This window comes from Benincasa hispida, chromosome 6 (assembly GCF_009727055.1).
Source record: "Benincasa hispida cultivar B227 chromosome 6, ASM972705v1, whole genome shotgun sequence".
NCBI lineage: Eukaryota > Viridiplantae > Streptophyta > Magnoliopsida > Cucurbitales > Cucurbitaceae > Benincasa > Benincasa hispida.
In genome coordinates, this window is record NC_052354.1 from 2,880,291 (window position 1) to 2,898,045 (window position 17,755).

The window sequence follows — 17,755 nt, forward strand, 5'->3', positions numbered from 1 at the left end:
TAAGAGTTTCTAATGCATTTGTCTCGTCCAGTGGCCTTCCAGAAGCCGGCGTTGGTGGCTCTGTTGGTTCTTGACCCCGTCGGGTACTTCCTGTCCTTGTGGCTGAAAAAGTACCACTCGTTTTGTGGCGTCGACCCTATCCTACATTTCTCTGTTTTCACAAACCAACCATACATATCAATACTCATTGTTAGGGGTGTGTATCGGTTGGTTGGTACCGGTTTTAGAAGAAAATGGGTACCGAAAACCAACCAAAAAATTACGTGAAGTTTCGTCGGTTGGTTTTGTTCGATTTTTTTTTTCTACAAAGCCAAAGTAAAGTGAAGAAAAATGAAAGATGAATTGATGAAGTGTTATTGTTAGATTAATATAATTTTCAACCATTTTAAATTTAAATCAATTATTTTTTTATGAAAAAAATTAAATCAATCATGGGCTTGGAATTTAGGCAACATAAAAAAGAAAAGGCTAGTTGCATAAATGGAATTCAAACCCAAAATAATAGAATATGAAGTACAAGGATAAAATAATTGCATATATAGAATAAAAAAATGGTAAAAGACTAAAAAACACATACCCAACTCACTTCTTCCCAATTTTCTCAAATTGAAAGTTATTACTGATAACAGTTATTGATAATAGCCATTTATAACTGCTATCACCGATAGATAGTTGCTATCAGTGGTAGCTTTCAATTTGAGAAATATTAATACAATATTGAAATATTAGCTTTTAATTTGCTATCAGTTATCAATGGCTATCATTGATACACTTTCATCAATTAGAATCAACATTGAAATATTAACACTTAAGGCTAGCAATGATAGACTTCTATAACTAGTTATGAACTTTCAAAGGGACTCGATATATAGATTTCAACCAACTTCTATCATTGATACCATTAATATCTCTTATATCGTGGTTATTAGTGATAGTTTATTTCATTGATAATATCACTGATAAGTGATAGAAGTTAGGTGAAATCTATATATCGAGTCTCTTTGAAAGTTCATAACTAGTTATAGAAGTCTATCATTGCTAGCCTTATATATCGAGTCTCTTTCGCTTAAGGCTAGCAATGATAGACTTCTATAACTAGTTATGAACTTTCAAAGAGACTCGATATATAGATTTCACCTAACTTCTATCACTGATACCATTAATATCACTCATACCGTGGTTATTAGTGATAGCTTATTTCATTGATAATATCACTGATAAGATGCTATCAATGATTTCACTGATATCAAACTACCAATGATCTCATTGATAATATCACCTAACTTGTTTAATAAACTACTTGTTTCTTATTTCAAACTTTTAAGAAATGTTTCTAAAAATGGTGCAAAATTGTGGACTAAAAAAATAGTTTTTTTCAAATTCATTTTCATTTGCTATTTATATGTAATGTTTCATTATAATAATCAAACTTGATGATTGACTTATTTATGTTAAATTACTTATGAATTGGGTATTTTCAAGTCTTAGGTATGAAACTCAACCTCATAATTCTTATGAAAAAAAAAAGTAAAAACTGGATAAAGAAGAGAAAATTAAAGAAAAAAAAAAGAAAGAGTAGAAGCAAAAATCGGAGAAAGGAAAATTAAAAAAAAAAAAAGAAGCCAAACCAGAAGGAAGGGAAAGAAAATTAAAAAAAAAAAAAGAAATAAAAAAATTGGAAGCAAAAATCAGATAAAGAAAGAAAAAAAAAGTGAAGAAGCAAAAAACGGGAGAAGCGAAGAAAATAAAAAAGAAAGAAAGAAGCAAAAACGGAAGAAAATAAAAAAAAATTAAATTTAAAAAAAATAAGAAATAATATTTTTTTTAAATTTTTATACTTATTTTTTAGGAAAAAAATTAAAATAATAGTTAGCTTACTTTTATACTTATTTTTTTTTACTTTTATATTTATTTTTGAAAAAAAATTAAATAATATTTCATATATTGGTCGGTCGATCGGTTTTCCAATTCTTTTATATGAAAATTGAAAACCGATCGACCAACTTCAATTTGGTCGATTTCAATCGGTCGGATTGGTTTTCAGTGTCTTTATGCTCACCCCTACTCATTGACCAAATTCTACTGAAAAATACTTTAACACATTTCAGGTTGTACCTATTTTGAAAAAAATTCTAATACTTCCATTAATCATTAATTGGCCCAATAACTTAAGTTTAGGGATAAAATCAAATTTAATATTATATAAGCTAACATATGAAAAATTTTCCATACTATCGTAATACTAGAAATTTTCTCATTTATCATTATACAACCCATTCAGGTGTTTGATTACAAGTTATTATGTGACAATTTTTTTATTTAAAAAAAAAATCTTTTTATATATTTTTTCTACTAATGTTTTTTCATGTATCATACTCTCATCACAAACAAAAAAATTAAAATATTTAAAAAATGAAGTACAAAGAATATGCAACGTGACAAATTATGATTGAAAATTTTATTGAGATACATAAATATAGGTGCAATCTAAGATACATCTAAATATTTTTTTTGTTTTTTCTCTTTATAATTGAAGGAATGCATGGATGAGTGTAACCACCCAACTATTATTACTCATACTTTTTTATATGACTTTATAAAAAAAAGAACTCTCTTTTGTCTATTTTTATTGAAAACGAGTGTCAATATGAACACAACTAACATAAAACATGTAATATCAACAAAAGGTAAGAGATTTGAATCAAATCTCCCACTCACAACAACCAAGACAAGTGAAACAAGAGAAGAGACCGTTTTGACTTATCCATTAAAAAATTAAATTGACTTTTCAAAAATTTTAGAGACTAAATTTATAATTTGCCTAATACATACTAGTCTAGACCCAAACTTAATTATAAAATTATAATAGGAGTAAATTGTTTAAGTGATCAACTCAAAAGGTGGTTTTGTTAGCTTCTAAACATAATTCATCAAATTAATATATTATATTTTCGATTAAAAGATTACACTATTGAAATTAAACCCAACAAAATTTATATAATTTCAATCTCAACTCAACAAATTAAAAACACATCGAAATTCACAACCTTCTCTTTGACCACGGAGTCAATTCAAATGGTTTCAACCTAAAAATTACTAATTTAATTCTTAGTTATATCAAAACTTTAGCTCAATGTGTCATCATTCTCGAATTTCATGGAGAGAGTTCTTCTTTTTCAAAAGAAAAAGGAAAAAAAAAAAAAAAGTAAAAAATTAGCAATAAGAAAAAAAAATAATGCATAGATAAGTGGGAAGATTTGAGATGCACAAATTACAAGAAAATTATTAGGATATAGCCAAATATAATTTATTCATCTTAATAGTCAAAAAAATGAAACTCTCACGCGCAGAAGCAGCAGCAGTTTCTTTACGTTGCTGCTGAGAATTAATATCATCATAAATTTACTACAAAAAGGAAGAAAAAAAGAGAGTACCACCACCAAATCATTTTTAATTTATTAATTTAACATATTTCTCTTCTAAGACTTAACCCTTTTCACACATGAATAATTTAATTTGTGATAATCATATAGATAGTAATAAGTCAATAATTTCCATCAAAATACATGCAATTTAGGGCTTAGGAAAGGGGTTTATTATTATTATTATTATTAATTTAAGAAAAGGAGTGCCCGAATTATTATTAGGTTAAATTACAAATTTAGCTCCTATAATAAAAAAAGTTAGAATTTAGTTCCTATGATTTGATAAAATCTTTAAAAAATCTTACTATGAGAATTTTATTATACCATAGAAGAACCATTTATGAGGTTTTATCAAATAATAAGGATTAAATTCTAACTTTTAAAACTATAGGAATTGAATTCTAACTTTCTAAAACCATAGAGATAAATTTAATAGTTAAATTATAAAATTGGTCTCCACAATTTAGAGAAAATTAAGAATTAGACCTTTTTTATTTTAAAAGTTAAAAATTAATTCGTATGGTTTGAAAAAATCTTCATAAATAATCACTCCAATAGAGACTATTTACGATTTTATCAAACCATAAAAACCAAATTTTAATTATAAATGATAGGGATTAAATTTTAATCTTCTCCACAAATTTCACAAGCTAACTTTATTAATGGTAAGAGTAAGGATTTTCAAAAGACGAAGAAAAGTTACCTTGCAAGTCCCAAGGTTCGATCTTGTTCAAATCGACCTCTCGAACAACTTCCATGTCGAATTTTTGAAACGACACCTTCTTCTTCAAGTAGTAATGAAGGAGCTCTTCATCAGTCGGATGGAACCGGAAACCGGGAGGAACGCCACCGCCGCTACCGCCGCCCGAGGAGCCCATTTACATGCCCTAATGATGAACTATACTTTGTAAGAAAAATAATTGGATTGAAAATGGAATTGATCCACCAAAGTTGGAAATAGGGTAACCAGGGAAAAATGAAGCCTAAGTTTGTAGATGAAGATGAAGAAGGGGTATAAATATGAAATGAGAGTCAAAAGGGGAAGAAGAAGAGAAGAGAGTTATAATTGAAAAGGGAAGCGTTGACGGCGGAGACTACGGCGGTGGAGATGGTTAAAGCTATCGTAAAAAGGAAGCATAGGGAATGAGGGGATGGTTTTTCTCAATTGCTAGCTGTAGTTTACTACACAAATGGACTGTGTATTTTATGTCATCTCTCTTCACCTCCATTTTAGGAGCGTGTGCCTCCAATCCACTTTAATTTACTCCTATCATATATACATGCATTTGAAATATACGTAATAAATCAATGGTATTATAAAAAGTTAGTCGAGTTAGATTATATTTGTTGTTGCTTACTTGTGTTTCATAATTGTAATGAAAAGTATGGATCTGTCATATTTACTATTATCATTATCGTTTGACCCTAAACGGTAATGATAATGATAACAGTAACATACCGAGGATGTGATTTCAACTTTTTACCTATACTATTCTTTTTCCCCAGTCCCAAATAAGTCATAGCATGCCCCATTCATTAAATGGGGAGGGTCGGTCTCAACCTAATCCTTGATTGAGGCCGAGGCCGAGGCCAAATAGGTTAGTTTGGGTTGAAGCCCAAACAACCCTCTTCCCATGATTAATTGAGACCTAGGGCATATGGTTTTCTAGCTCTAGTTTCGCCATTTTCTTAATTGGAAAGAGTGTGAACTCCATAAAGTCGTTTACGCCCTTTGATCCAGATTTATCTATAACAATAGTTTTTAAAACTTGACTTAATTTTTTAAAATATTGGTAGAAAGTAGATAAAAAGAAACTAGAAATTTAGAGAGGTGGAAGAAAGTAGATAACAAGGCAATATATATATATTTAGTAATTATCTTCTTTCTAGGCTAGTATGAAAAATCTTATAAGTGTGTTTTTAGTACAGTGATTGGCCGGGAATCACCCCTATAAAATTTGTCATGTTTTCTTTTTCTTTCTTTTTTTTAGTAAAGTATGCCTCACTTATATATTCATCTTTTAAAAACGTCCTTCTAGGTAGTTGGTTCAAATCTAAAATCACGAAACGTAACATAATAATTCAAAATCATTTTTAAGAGTATGTAACCAAACATCAATATGAATAAATGAAAATCAATTTTTCAAAATCATTTGTACCAAAAAGCATATTTAAAACTGATATTGAAGATGAACAAAAGTAGCTTTAATCATTTTAAAATATCACTCTCAAACATGTATTTTGAACCATGATCTATTTTCCTTAAAGATAGGGATGGTAAATTTCAATAAAACAGTAAGAACAACAATGAAACTTTTAATTAAAGCATTGTAACTAAATTGAAGATGAGGTTTAAAAAAATTAATTAATAATAACTTTAACCTTAAATTTATAATTGGATCTTTAATTTGTTGGGGGACATAAATTCTGACGTAATCTGGAACACAAGAAAACTGATGGAGAAGAGTATATGAAGCAAAGAAATGAAGTAAATTTCAACATCATTCTAACATATATTGTCGGACCAAAAATCTATAATCCAAGTGTAATTATTCCAATGAGTTGGCAAAGCATTTTTAGTGAAAAATTCTTGATAATCATCAATTACTTTGAATCTCGGTATTGATTTTGCCAATAACTACTTGAGTTATGTTCGTTGGATAATTAATTGATTTTTTTTAAAAAAAAAAAAAAAATTAAGTTTATATCATCTCTATTTTTCATAATGGTTTACATTTTTCTTAAGTATGATAGTTGAATTATTAGCCAAATTTCAAAAACAAAAAACAACTTCTTTTCAAAACAACTTTTTTTAGTTCTCAAAATTTGGTTTGGTTTTTTAACTCACTAGTGAAAAGTAAATAATAAAGAAGAAATTTGGAGATAGAAATAGTGTTCATAAGTAGAGATATCCACGAGGCTAGGCGGGGCCGAGGATGCCATTCCTCATCCCCATCCCCACTTTCCATTTCATTCCTTATTCCCGTGAAATTCTCCACGGGATTGGAGTGGGATTCTCCGAGGGGAATTCGTGGGGATCGGGTTCCAGGGAATTTTTCTCCGTTACTTTTTTTTTTTTTTGTAAAAAGCTAATTAATTTAAATCACTAATGTGAGCGAATTTTAATTAAATAATTAACTTTATCACTAAATTATTTATTATGGTTAGTTTTATATGACAATTTGAATTTAAGGATAAATTACTCAAATTTTGGCTTAAAAAAGCTAATTAATTTTTTTAGTAGAAAGAAATAAATATAAACCAAATTATTCACATATATAATCTGAATTTAAACATTAAATTTTAACACATTCATTATGTTTCTCAATTAATAATCAAATTTGAAATTTAAATGTAATATTTATATAATAATAATAACATAACATTAGATAACTATACTAAATAAATAGCTAATCGAGGTGGGGTCGGGGCGGGGAGCGGGGATGGGGAATGCATTCCCCGTCCCCGTCCCCGTTTAGCTCACAAGGAATTTTTTTCCTCCATTCCCCACCTAATCGGGGAATCCCCGCCCTGGGTCCCTGTGGGAAAATTGGACATCTCTATTCATAAACTTAATTTTTAAAAAAATAAAATAAAATAAATGGTTACCAAACGGGACATTTCATTCCAATAAAAGAGATCAGCAAATTGTCATCAAGAGGTTGAACAACAAAATATGATGTTGAGAAGAGCTTTTAATGGATCATTGGGCCACACAATCGGAGCAATTTTGTGAAGTTTGACTAAACGAGAACCATATAGACCAAATTGAAAATAAATTCGAACTATATAGACCAAATAATGAAAACTAAACCTAATCGATGGAGATTATTTTTTTTCTTTTTAAATGTATTGTAACTAAAGTGTGGAGTGAGGGAATCAAACCTCAAACCTCGAGGTCGATAGTATAAGTACTATGTCAGTTGAGCTACGCTCTTATTGGTTAATCGATGGAGATTTAAATCAAAACCATAGAGACCAAATTAAAATCTTACTCAAACTAAATTTTTAGCTGGACCCAAAAGAAGAGAGATTAGTAGTAAGAGTCAAAATAGGGTAAAAATAGGTGAGCCTCAAGTGAAAACAAAACGTTAGTATAAGGGTTGCATGCATATAAAATATTATGTATGTTAAATGAAAGGAGAGGGTGTTAGACACGCGCCAGCTTGGGAATTAGGGTTTGATTGAGAATATTTATTAAATGTTAATTAGGGTTAGCAATTTGAAGGGGGAACGAAGAAGATGGAAATAATATAATAAATAAGACCAATAAACGATCCCGAGAGAGGAAAATAATGGGAGTAATAAAATAGGGGATATTAGGTGCATTAGATTGCTCCCAAAGCAATGTTACTAATTAATTAATCATAATATAATATGATCTTGGGATATTCACTAGCTACTATTTTCATATGTTTAATTAATTAAATGTTAAAATATCTTTTTCGTCACTATATTTTAGAATTTGTTCAATTTTAGTGTGGTACTTTTCAATAAATCTTAAATTTAATCTCTGAATATTAATTTATTTTTCTAAAATAGATTAAAATAATATAATTTATATTTAAAAAATATAATATGTGAATTTGTTTTCAAAATTTGTAGTGAAAATGCTAATTGATAACAAAAAGTTTTCCTTAAAAATCAACAAAGAAACTACTAGTGGGATTACATTTAAAGATTTATTGAAGGAGAAATATCTTTTTGATAATCCTAAGTTTTGGGTCTAGTTTTGATTTGTTCTCTTGGTTTCAAAATGTTACACATATTTAGTTATTAAGTTCTTAATTTGGTTTCATTTTAGTACTTAATTTCAAAATGTTATAATTTTACCTTTAGATTTGATTTTTTTTCCAATTTGGTCCTTAAATTTCAAGATTTATATTTTTAAACCTCAAATTTTTCATCAAATACTCATTTTTCAACCATTGACGTTAATGTCTATCAATTAATTTAAAATAAATATGAAGTTTAAAATTCTAAATTTAATTTTAATAGTGAAATCTAACGATAATTTTTTTAAATTAATTAATAAGCATTAATACTTAAGATGAGAAGTGAATATTTAGTGAAAATTTGAGGTTGTGAAACATAGGGACCAAATTGAAACATAACTCAAATTCCAAGGATAAAAGTATATCGTTTTGAAATCTAGAGACTAAATAAAAACTAGATCTAAAATTTATAATAAAAAATATTTTTCTTTTTATTAAAAATATAGAGATTAAAATGAAAGAAAGTTCAAAGTACATAGACTAAAATAATATTTAAACATTAATTATTAAAAATATAAAGGTAGAAGGGAGAGTGAAAAGAGGGAGCAACAATATTAAGTTGGGGTAGGGTTTAGTAGTTTAGGCCATGGTTTGGCATTTGCTTGCACATGTGACAGAGCATATATTGATCATCTTATGACCTCGATTTTGCCATTTTGTTGATTCAATTCTACGCTTTATCTCCATGGCCGTCCTCCCCTCGTGCTCTCCTCTCTCCTTTTGTCAACTCTCGATACGCGTTTAGATACGAATTCGGATTTCACGTCATAACTTCTTCGTTTCTAAATTTCATACTATGGTTTTTTTTTTTTTTAATATGGTATTTCCAATTGATAACAATTATTGATAGACTCTGTCATTGATAAACTTCTATTATGGATTTAAATTTTACTATATATATATACTTATAAATTCTTTTGCACTGTGTTATATCCGTTAATACTTTGGATTTGATTACTATATTTGCAATTGTCTCTTATTTATATCTACAAAAATTATTTTTGTTTAATTGACCAAAATGAGTGATCTATTAATGAATAAAAATAGTTTTCTAAATCAAATATTTTAATTTTTTACTTTTTTTTATTATAATTATTTATTGTTGTACTTATTTATTTTTTATATTAAATAATATTTGAGTCATGCTTCTAAAATATTCTAACATTAACTCTTGAATTGCGATGTGACTCTTAAATTTCGATTCAAAATAATAAAATTAATGAAAATTTGAAATTAATATCACAATTATTGTAGACAAATTTCTTACGTATGTTTTTGTAAGTTTTTGAAAGATTTTTGTTTTTATATTTTTTAAAATTAAAATGAATCTCAACATAAAAAAATTAGTTCTATATTTTTTTACCATATCAAAGCTATATCTTAAATAATTTAAAATCTTTTCACTTCTCCAATCTTCCTTTTGTCATTAACAATATTTTAATAAATTAAAGATGTTAAGATTTTCGTACTCATATGATCTTTGATTGGCAAAATAAAATTAATGCAGGATTTATAAAAATGTATAAAAACATTAAGTAGGTAATCAAATATATCAAACCCAAAACCAAAATATTATTTTTAATTATTAACTAATTAATAAAAAAAAACAATATTTTAGTTCAAATTAATATTTGAAATTAAATAGGCAATTTAAAATAAGGAAAATTAAAAAATAATATTGTTTTACTATACACCACTATAATAATTTTTTAAAAAAATAGAAAACAAATGGTTTATATTAAAGTTTGAAATTGACAATCAATTTTGTCTAAATAAAAATAAATAAAAGTGTTTATTCTTATTAAATAGTTAATACAAAATTTTAAAAAAAGGTAGTTTAAATTTAAATTCTAAATGAAGGACAGAATCAAATATATCCAAAAAAAAAAGTAATATTTTAAATTACTAAAGAACTAATATGAAGGTTTTGTAAAATTGAAAAAAAAATAATATTTTGATTTAAATTGAAGTTTGAAATTAGGTGGATAATTAAAGTATCCAAATTAAATTTTTTAAAAATATATATTTTTTAATTATTAAATAATTAATTCAAAAATTTTAAAACCATTAGGTTTGTTTAGATTGAAACTTGAAATTAAATAAGTAATCAAATGATATAAGTAAAATAAAAGTTTAAAATTACGTAGGTAATCAAATGATGCTAATCAAAATAAAAATTAATATTTTCAGGATTTAAGTTTGCCTCTTTCGTCCTTTTTTATATTATTTTAATAATGTAATATATTTTAGCTATTAATTGTTAATTTACAATGTTAATTAATTACTTACTGATAAACCAAAATATAATTTAGAGTTTATCCTCTTCCATCAATGTAGTTTAATCTCTCTGGTACATAAATTGTATTTTGCAATTTTGAAATTAAGTTACATTTTAAATTTTACAAAAACACGTACAATGTTTAGATATATTTTTTAAAAAAATTCAAAGATATATTTAACATAAACTCATAAGGGGCAATTGCATGTATATCAAAATAGGATTTGATATTTGCAAGTGTGCCTTCACTTTTTCTTCTTTTGCAAATCTAGCAAACTAATCCACCCAAACATTAGAAAAGTAAAAGTCTAAAATATCTTATGTCGTTGATATACTCAGTATCAAGTATATTTGTTAAGTGATATAGCTTATGTTGAATATATATAGATGACATATTATTCATATACTTTATTTTAATTAAATTAGTTAATCAAGCATTTATTGATTGGTGTCTAATACACTCGTGTCTTATATTTGATATGCACTTGATACACTACTAGTATATACTTGATACCCTTGATACACTATTGATATACATCTGATACATTTGATACAATCCTAATATGCTACTGACATACACTTGATACACTATTGATATATACTTATACACTTAATACACTACTATATACACTTGATGCACTTGATACTCGTAAATGTCATCTTTATTTGATTCTTTCTATCTCTCTTTCTCTCTTTCTTTATCATTTGATACACTTGACTGATATACTTGATAATGATGTGCTTGATTGTTATATTTGATATACTAATCAATCATGCACTTATTTATATGTTGATAAACTTAATACAGTTGACTGATATATTTTATATACTTGATAATGATGCACTTGACTATAAATTACTGATAATAGTCAAAATTTACACTTTTTTATACACTTGTAATCTCTTGTTGACAAATTTTATTAATATATTAGTGCATATATTTAGTATATCAACAAAGTTACTTTAGTTTTTGTTATTTTTAGTAAATCAATGTGAATATTTATCACAAGGTATATCCTACAACTAATTTACTTTAAATTTGGTATATCAATTTATAGAATAACTTAAATCAAAGAAAAACCCCGCAAATCAAACAAAAAATAGAATCAAATCAATCAAAGATCTATTCCAATTGAAAAGATTAATAAAAAAAAAATATTGAGAATACAACAACATTTAATTAAAAAAAACATAATAAAAATAAATAAGTAAACTGAAAATTAGGTATAGAGAAAAGAATATTAAAGGAGAAAAAAAAAACAGTAAACTTGAAATTAGGTATTAAAGAAGAATATTAAAAGTAGTTGCATGTGATATGAAATATATGAAGAGAAAAATTAAGAAAGAAAATTGGGAGTGAAAGATTGATTTTGTTTATTTATTTATTTTAGATTGGGTAGGAGTGAGGTTAGGTAGGATAGAAAAACAAAAAAGCAAAAAAAAAACGTATATAATAAAGATAAATAGAATTTAATAGTTTTGCTATATTTATAAATGTGAAAAATTGAAGACAAAATTGCAAATATGTTAATTACTTTTGCTACCCAATACAATTTCCCAACTCATGATTCTCAATATAATACTAATCCAAAGTTATCTATGTATAATTGTCAATAAACACTAATCCTAACTTATTGATGTGTAATTTCCAATGTATATACTAATCATAACTTACCTATGTCCAATATATACGAATCCTAGATCATTTACTGAATGTTAGTATGGTTATGCTATTTTATTGTTTTAATTTTTCAATTTTAGGGTATGTTTGGTTTAATTTTTTGAATGTTTGAAAAAAGTCAAGTATTTGACAAATCACTCAAATTAGCTTTTGATCTTTCAAAGTATATTTTGAACAGCTTTTATAAAAAGAGTTTAAATAAAATTTTCTTTTTCGATAAATCCAAAACATGGTCTTAGAATTAGCGTTTTAATTTGTTTATAAATGTGACTCATATTTAGTATTTAACTAGGATGTTTATTTAAAATGAAAAATTGAAAACAAATTTAAATTGGTGTGAAGTTGAGGAATACAACAGGAACATGGATACTATTAAAATAAATATAATATAATATAATAATAAATTAAACATAATATATAAATAAACAAAATAAAATAAATTAGCAAAATATAAAATATATCTAAATTCTCCACTTTCTCTCATTTTCAAGAAATTTACGTGTGTGTTTTCCAAAACCCACGAAATGACATTATTTATAAGCAATTTGGCAAGTAAGAGGTGGATTTTATGGATACTAATAATGTATAATGTTGTGACACATGGACAACACTTTGGGAAATGAGGGCATGACACATGGTCAATGGATACTAAGCATAAACATCTAATGGGCATCTATTATCATAATATTTTTAATACTCCCCTTAGATGCCTATTATATATATGAAATATGTCTTGTTAAAACCTTACTAGGAAAAAAATCCAATGAGAAAAAAAATCCTAATAAAGGGAAAAAGTGCATATTTCATATAATTTATACTCCTAAAAAGTATATTTACTCCCCTTATGGAAACATCACTTGAGATCTCCGAGTCGCCACATTCCAATATTTTGCACCAATTTCTCAAATGCTGCAGTTGGTAATGATTTTGTAAATAAGTTTGCTAGATTATCTTTCGAACAAGTTTATTACATAGTGATGTTGCCTTTTTCTTCAAGATCATGAGTGTAGAAAAGCTATGAAATATGTTTTGTTCTATCTCCTTTGATTTGGGATATGCATGTTGTGTTGTATTCGTATAATATCGTTGGAAGATTTTTACTAGAAGACAAACCACATGTTCCACGAAATGTGCTGAGTCATTGATCTTAGTCATACACATTCTCGACTAGTCTCGTGAATTGCAAGAATTTCAACATGATTTGAGGAAGTAGTCATCATGTTCTATTTCACTAACTAATATGGTACAACAGTTCCTCCACATGTAAATATATAACCTGTTTGAGATCTAGCTTTGTGTAGTCAGATAAATATCTATAATTTGCATAACTAACCAGATCAAAATTTGATTTATTTGAATAAAACAAACTCATATCAATTTTTCCTCGAAGATAACGGAGTCTATATTTAATACCCTTCCAATGTCTTTTTCTTGGAGAAGAACTATATCTTGCTAATAAATTTACTGAAAATGCAGTATCTGGTCTTGTATTATTAGCAAGATACATAAGTGCACCAATTGCACTAAGATATGGTATTTCAAGACCAAGAAGTTTTTCATTATCGTCTTGAGGTCGAAATATATCTTTCTTCATATCTAGTGAAGAACTTCCATTGGAATGTTTAATGAATGTGCTTTGTCCATATAAAACCTTTTCAAAAATTTTCTTGTATAATTTGACTGATGGATAAATATCTCATCTACTAAATGCTCAAATAGTAAGCTAAGACAAAATTTTGTTTTTCCGAGATCTTTCATCTCAAATTCTTTCTTAAGATATTCTATTGCCTTTGAAAGCTCTTTAGGAATTTCAATTATATTTAAGTCATCAACATATATAGTTATAATAACAAATCTTGATTGTGATTTCTCTATAAAAATATATTGACTTATTAGATTGTTTTAATATTTCTCTTTCAACAAATATCCACTCAGGCGATTGTTTCAATTCATATTACGATCTCTTTAACTTTATTGAATGCAATTCCTGGGAATTTGATTTATATGTTTCAGGCACTTTTAAATCCTTCTGAGATTCTCATATAAATGTCATTTTCAAGAGATCCTATAAATATGTTGTGACTACATTCATAAGATACATGTCCAGAGTTTCATACACAATTAGACTAATTAAATATCTTAATGTAATTACATCCACCATCGGAGAATATGTCTCCTCATAATCAATACCAAGTCTTTGTGAAAAATCTTGTGCAACTATTCTTATTTGACTTCACTCTATTTGTTTTACAAATACTCCATTTATATCCCATATATTTGACATTCTCTAATGTCTGGACCACTAATCCTCACGGTTTGAAAAATGAGTTATTTATATTGAATTGTTTCTTTCCACATAAGTCAATCCTTTCTATGTCGATCTTTTCCATACTCACTTTCATAAATAATATCATGAGTAATATTGTATGCAAAAATGTTGTCAACTTATATAGTTCCATAATTTATTGAGATCTCATTATTATCCTCATTTACTCTAATATCCTTATGAGTACTCATATCTAGGATTTCTTCTAGAATATTCATATTTTTAACTGAGTCATTTATCGGCAATTTCTTTTTCGAGGATTTTTATCTTTGGAACCGAGTGGTCTATCACGCTTCTGGCATGTCCCAGACTCATTAGTGACAACTTACTGCATTTAATGAAGTATTTGCAGCTGGTATATATGACTTAGTCACTTTCTTAGCTTTTATAAATGCAACTAGTAACTGATTTGTTATATTTGCAAATGAACTATTTTCTGAACTTCAGGTACACATTAATCTGTATGGAGATCTAAATGAGACAATAACGATGCATTTCATGTAATTTATTTTTCCCACTTTTTAATTCCTCCCTCTAATGTTGAAAGTTTTGTCTCATTAAAATGACAATCAGCAAATTGTACAGTAAATACATCACAAGTCATGGGTTCAAGATATTTAATAATTGATGGGGAATCATATCCAACATATATTTCTAATCTCCTTTGAGGACCCATCTTAGTACATTGTGGTAGAACAATTAGAACATATACTGCACATCAAAAAATTCTCATAAGGAAAGTATTTGGTTCATGATCATAATCTAATTGTAATGGAGAGTACTTATGATAAACTACTAGCTTAATGCGTACAATTGACGCCGCATGCAAAATAGCATGTCCCTATATAGATGTAGGAAGCTTAACTCTTATAAGCAATGGTCTAGCAATTAATTGCAAACGTTTTATGAATGATTCTGTTAAACCATTTTGTATATGAAATGAGCTACATGATGTTCAACGCTTTTCCGATTGACATACAATAATTATCAAAAGCTTGGGATGTAAATTCAACAGCATTATCAATACGAATGGTATTAATTGTACAATCAGGAAATTGTGCTCTTAACTTAATTATTGAGCAAGTAATCTTGCAAATGCAAGATTTCGACTTGATAATAAGCACACATGTGTCCATCTGCTGGATGTGTATTAATACCATAAAATATCTAGATGGTCTACTTGATGGGTTAATAGATCCAAGTATACCACCATGAATTCGTTCTAAAAATGTATGGGATTCAATTCCCACTTTAGCTGGTAATGGTTTAATTATCAATTTTCCTTGAGAGCAAGCATCACATGATAATGCATTAGATTAAAGAATCTCTTGGCTCTTCAATGGATATTCATTTGAATTCTCAATAATTCTTTTCATCATTATAAACCCTTGATGACCTAATCTGTCATGCCAAATTGTAAATAGTCCGGATTCATGAACTTCAGGTTCATTGTTGCATATGTTTCAATTACTCATATATGAGTATAATATAATTCAGAAGATAAAGTCGACAACTCTTCCAATATACGTTTTTCAAATGAGATAGTAGATACGATATAAAGATACTTCATATTATTCTTTTATCAGTTTCAATATGTTAACCATTGCAATATATCTCTTAAAACTAAGTAGATTTCTCTTTAATTTACTAGAGAACAATGCATTGTCAATTGTAAATTTTATTCCTCTAGGCAAAATAATATTTTCTTTTTCAAACCCTTCAATCAGGTTTGCTGAACCTGATATTGTATTGGCTTTTGCTTCCAGCATTGTTAGTTTAAAAAAATATTTTTCTACTTGTAAGTATTGTATGTATAGTTGCCCTGTCTACTAGACATAAATCTTCTTTACTCATTTTTTAGTCACCCAACATATGAAAATGATCTAGGTTCTTCATTGAAATAAAATAATTACAATAAGAAAAATAATACTTGGAATATACAAAGGTTAACACCTACTGAGAGGAGAGAAAAAACAATATTAAGTCTAGATATTTTCAAAATCAAAAGTGAAGGAACCCTAATGAAGGGACCTTGAGCGGAAGCGGTGTGCAAAACAACATCAACCCCAACAAAAGGAAACACTTGATGTTCCATCAATTCTGCCAATTTTCTCTTCAGGAGATTCAAAGAAGTCTGTCACATCCAAATTTGTCATATGGGATGGGTCAAATATGTCATTATCCTGGTATGCAAAATTTACTTCCACGTTTTTCTCTTTTTCCTTCAAGGATGCTTGATAGAGATCAATTGAGTATTTTTCCATACGACATGTATGTGACGATGCATTCCACATCAGAAGTATTTATTTTCAACACTTTTTGAACTCTTATCTTGGGGAGTTTTTTCTTTGTGATCATCATTTTGTGTTTTTTTTTTTAAAAAAAAGTTCGAATGATTAGAACAATCACCACGAAAATAATAATTATTCATTCCCTTGCCACGGTCATGACCTCGACACGAACACGAACTTGATCACGATTATTATTAAAATTTACAACATTCACTTCAAAGAATGGTATCGTTCTGGTTGGTCGAGATTCATGATTTTTCATTAATAACTCGTTTTTTTATTCGGCCACGAGAAGACATGAAATTAGTTCAAAATACCATTAAAAACCTTTCTCTCGATATTTCTACTATAAGAGCATATCCAAAATATAAAAAAATATATCTTATCTAACATATTGATTTAAAATTTTGGAGCCTCAAATACATCTATTTACAATGAGCTTAGGAAGAAAAATTATTTTCTGATGATCACATTTTTATGGCATCCAGGTGTATTTTGGCATCAAACACTAATGACAATTAATTATTACCATTAATATCAAATGCTACAAATTCTAATTTTATAATATTTTCATAGTAATACTATTATAATATTAGAAATTTAATATATGCCAAATATGTAAAATAATATTTAATTTATTAATTATAACGAAGAGAGAAAAACTAACATACCTTTAGGACCTACCTTTAGCAAGGAAAATGGTAGGAACTCGTATTGATAACGTGTCGTGAACTTGAGTACCACAATGAAAATACGATACCAATAAAATATAACATTAAAAATAAATATAATATAATATAATAATAAAAATAAATTAATATTAAAATAAATTAAACTTAATATATAAATAAACAAAATAAAATAAATTAGCAAAATATAAAATAAAAAACTTCTCTAAATTCTCATTCTCCAATTTTCGTGGAATTTGCTCAATGTGTGTCTGCCACTATTTATAGGCATTTTGACAAATAGAAGGTGG

The 17,755-nt window shown here is 27.3% G+C and overlaps 1 protein-coding gene across 1 annotated transcript in view; it reads right to left on the bottom strand.

The window, feature by feature from the left end:
* The window catches only part of LOC120079893 (protein BEARSKIN2-like), an 8,479-nt gene extending 4,176 nt beyond the window's left edge, over positions 1–4,303 (bottom strand). The window contains exons 1-2 of the mRNA XM_039034337.1: positions 4,129–4,303; positions 9–151 (exon numbers count right to left, since the gene is read on the bottom strand). Of these exons, the coding sequence (XP_038890265.1) occupies positions 9–151; positions 4,129–4,303 (318 nt within the window). The remainder of the gene's footprint in view (positions 1–8; positions 152–4,128) is intronic.
* Between the last annotated feature and the right edge of the window lie 13,452 nt (positions 4,304–17,755).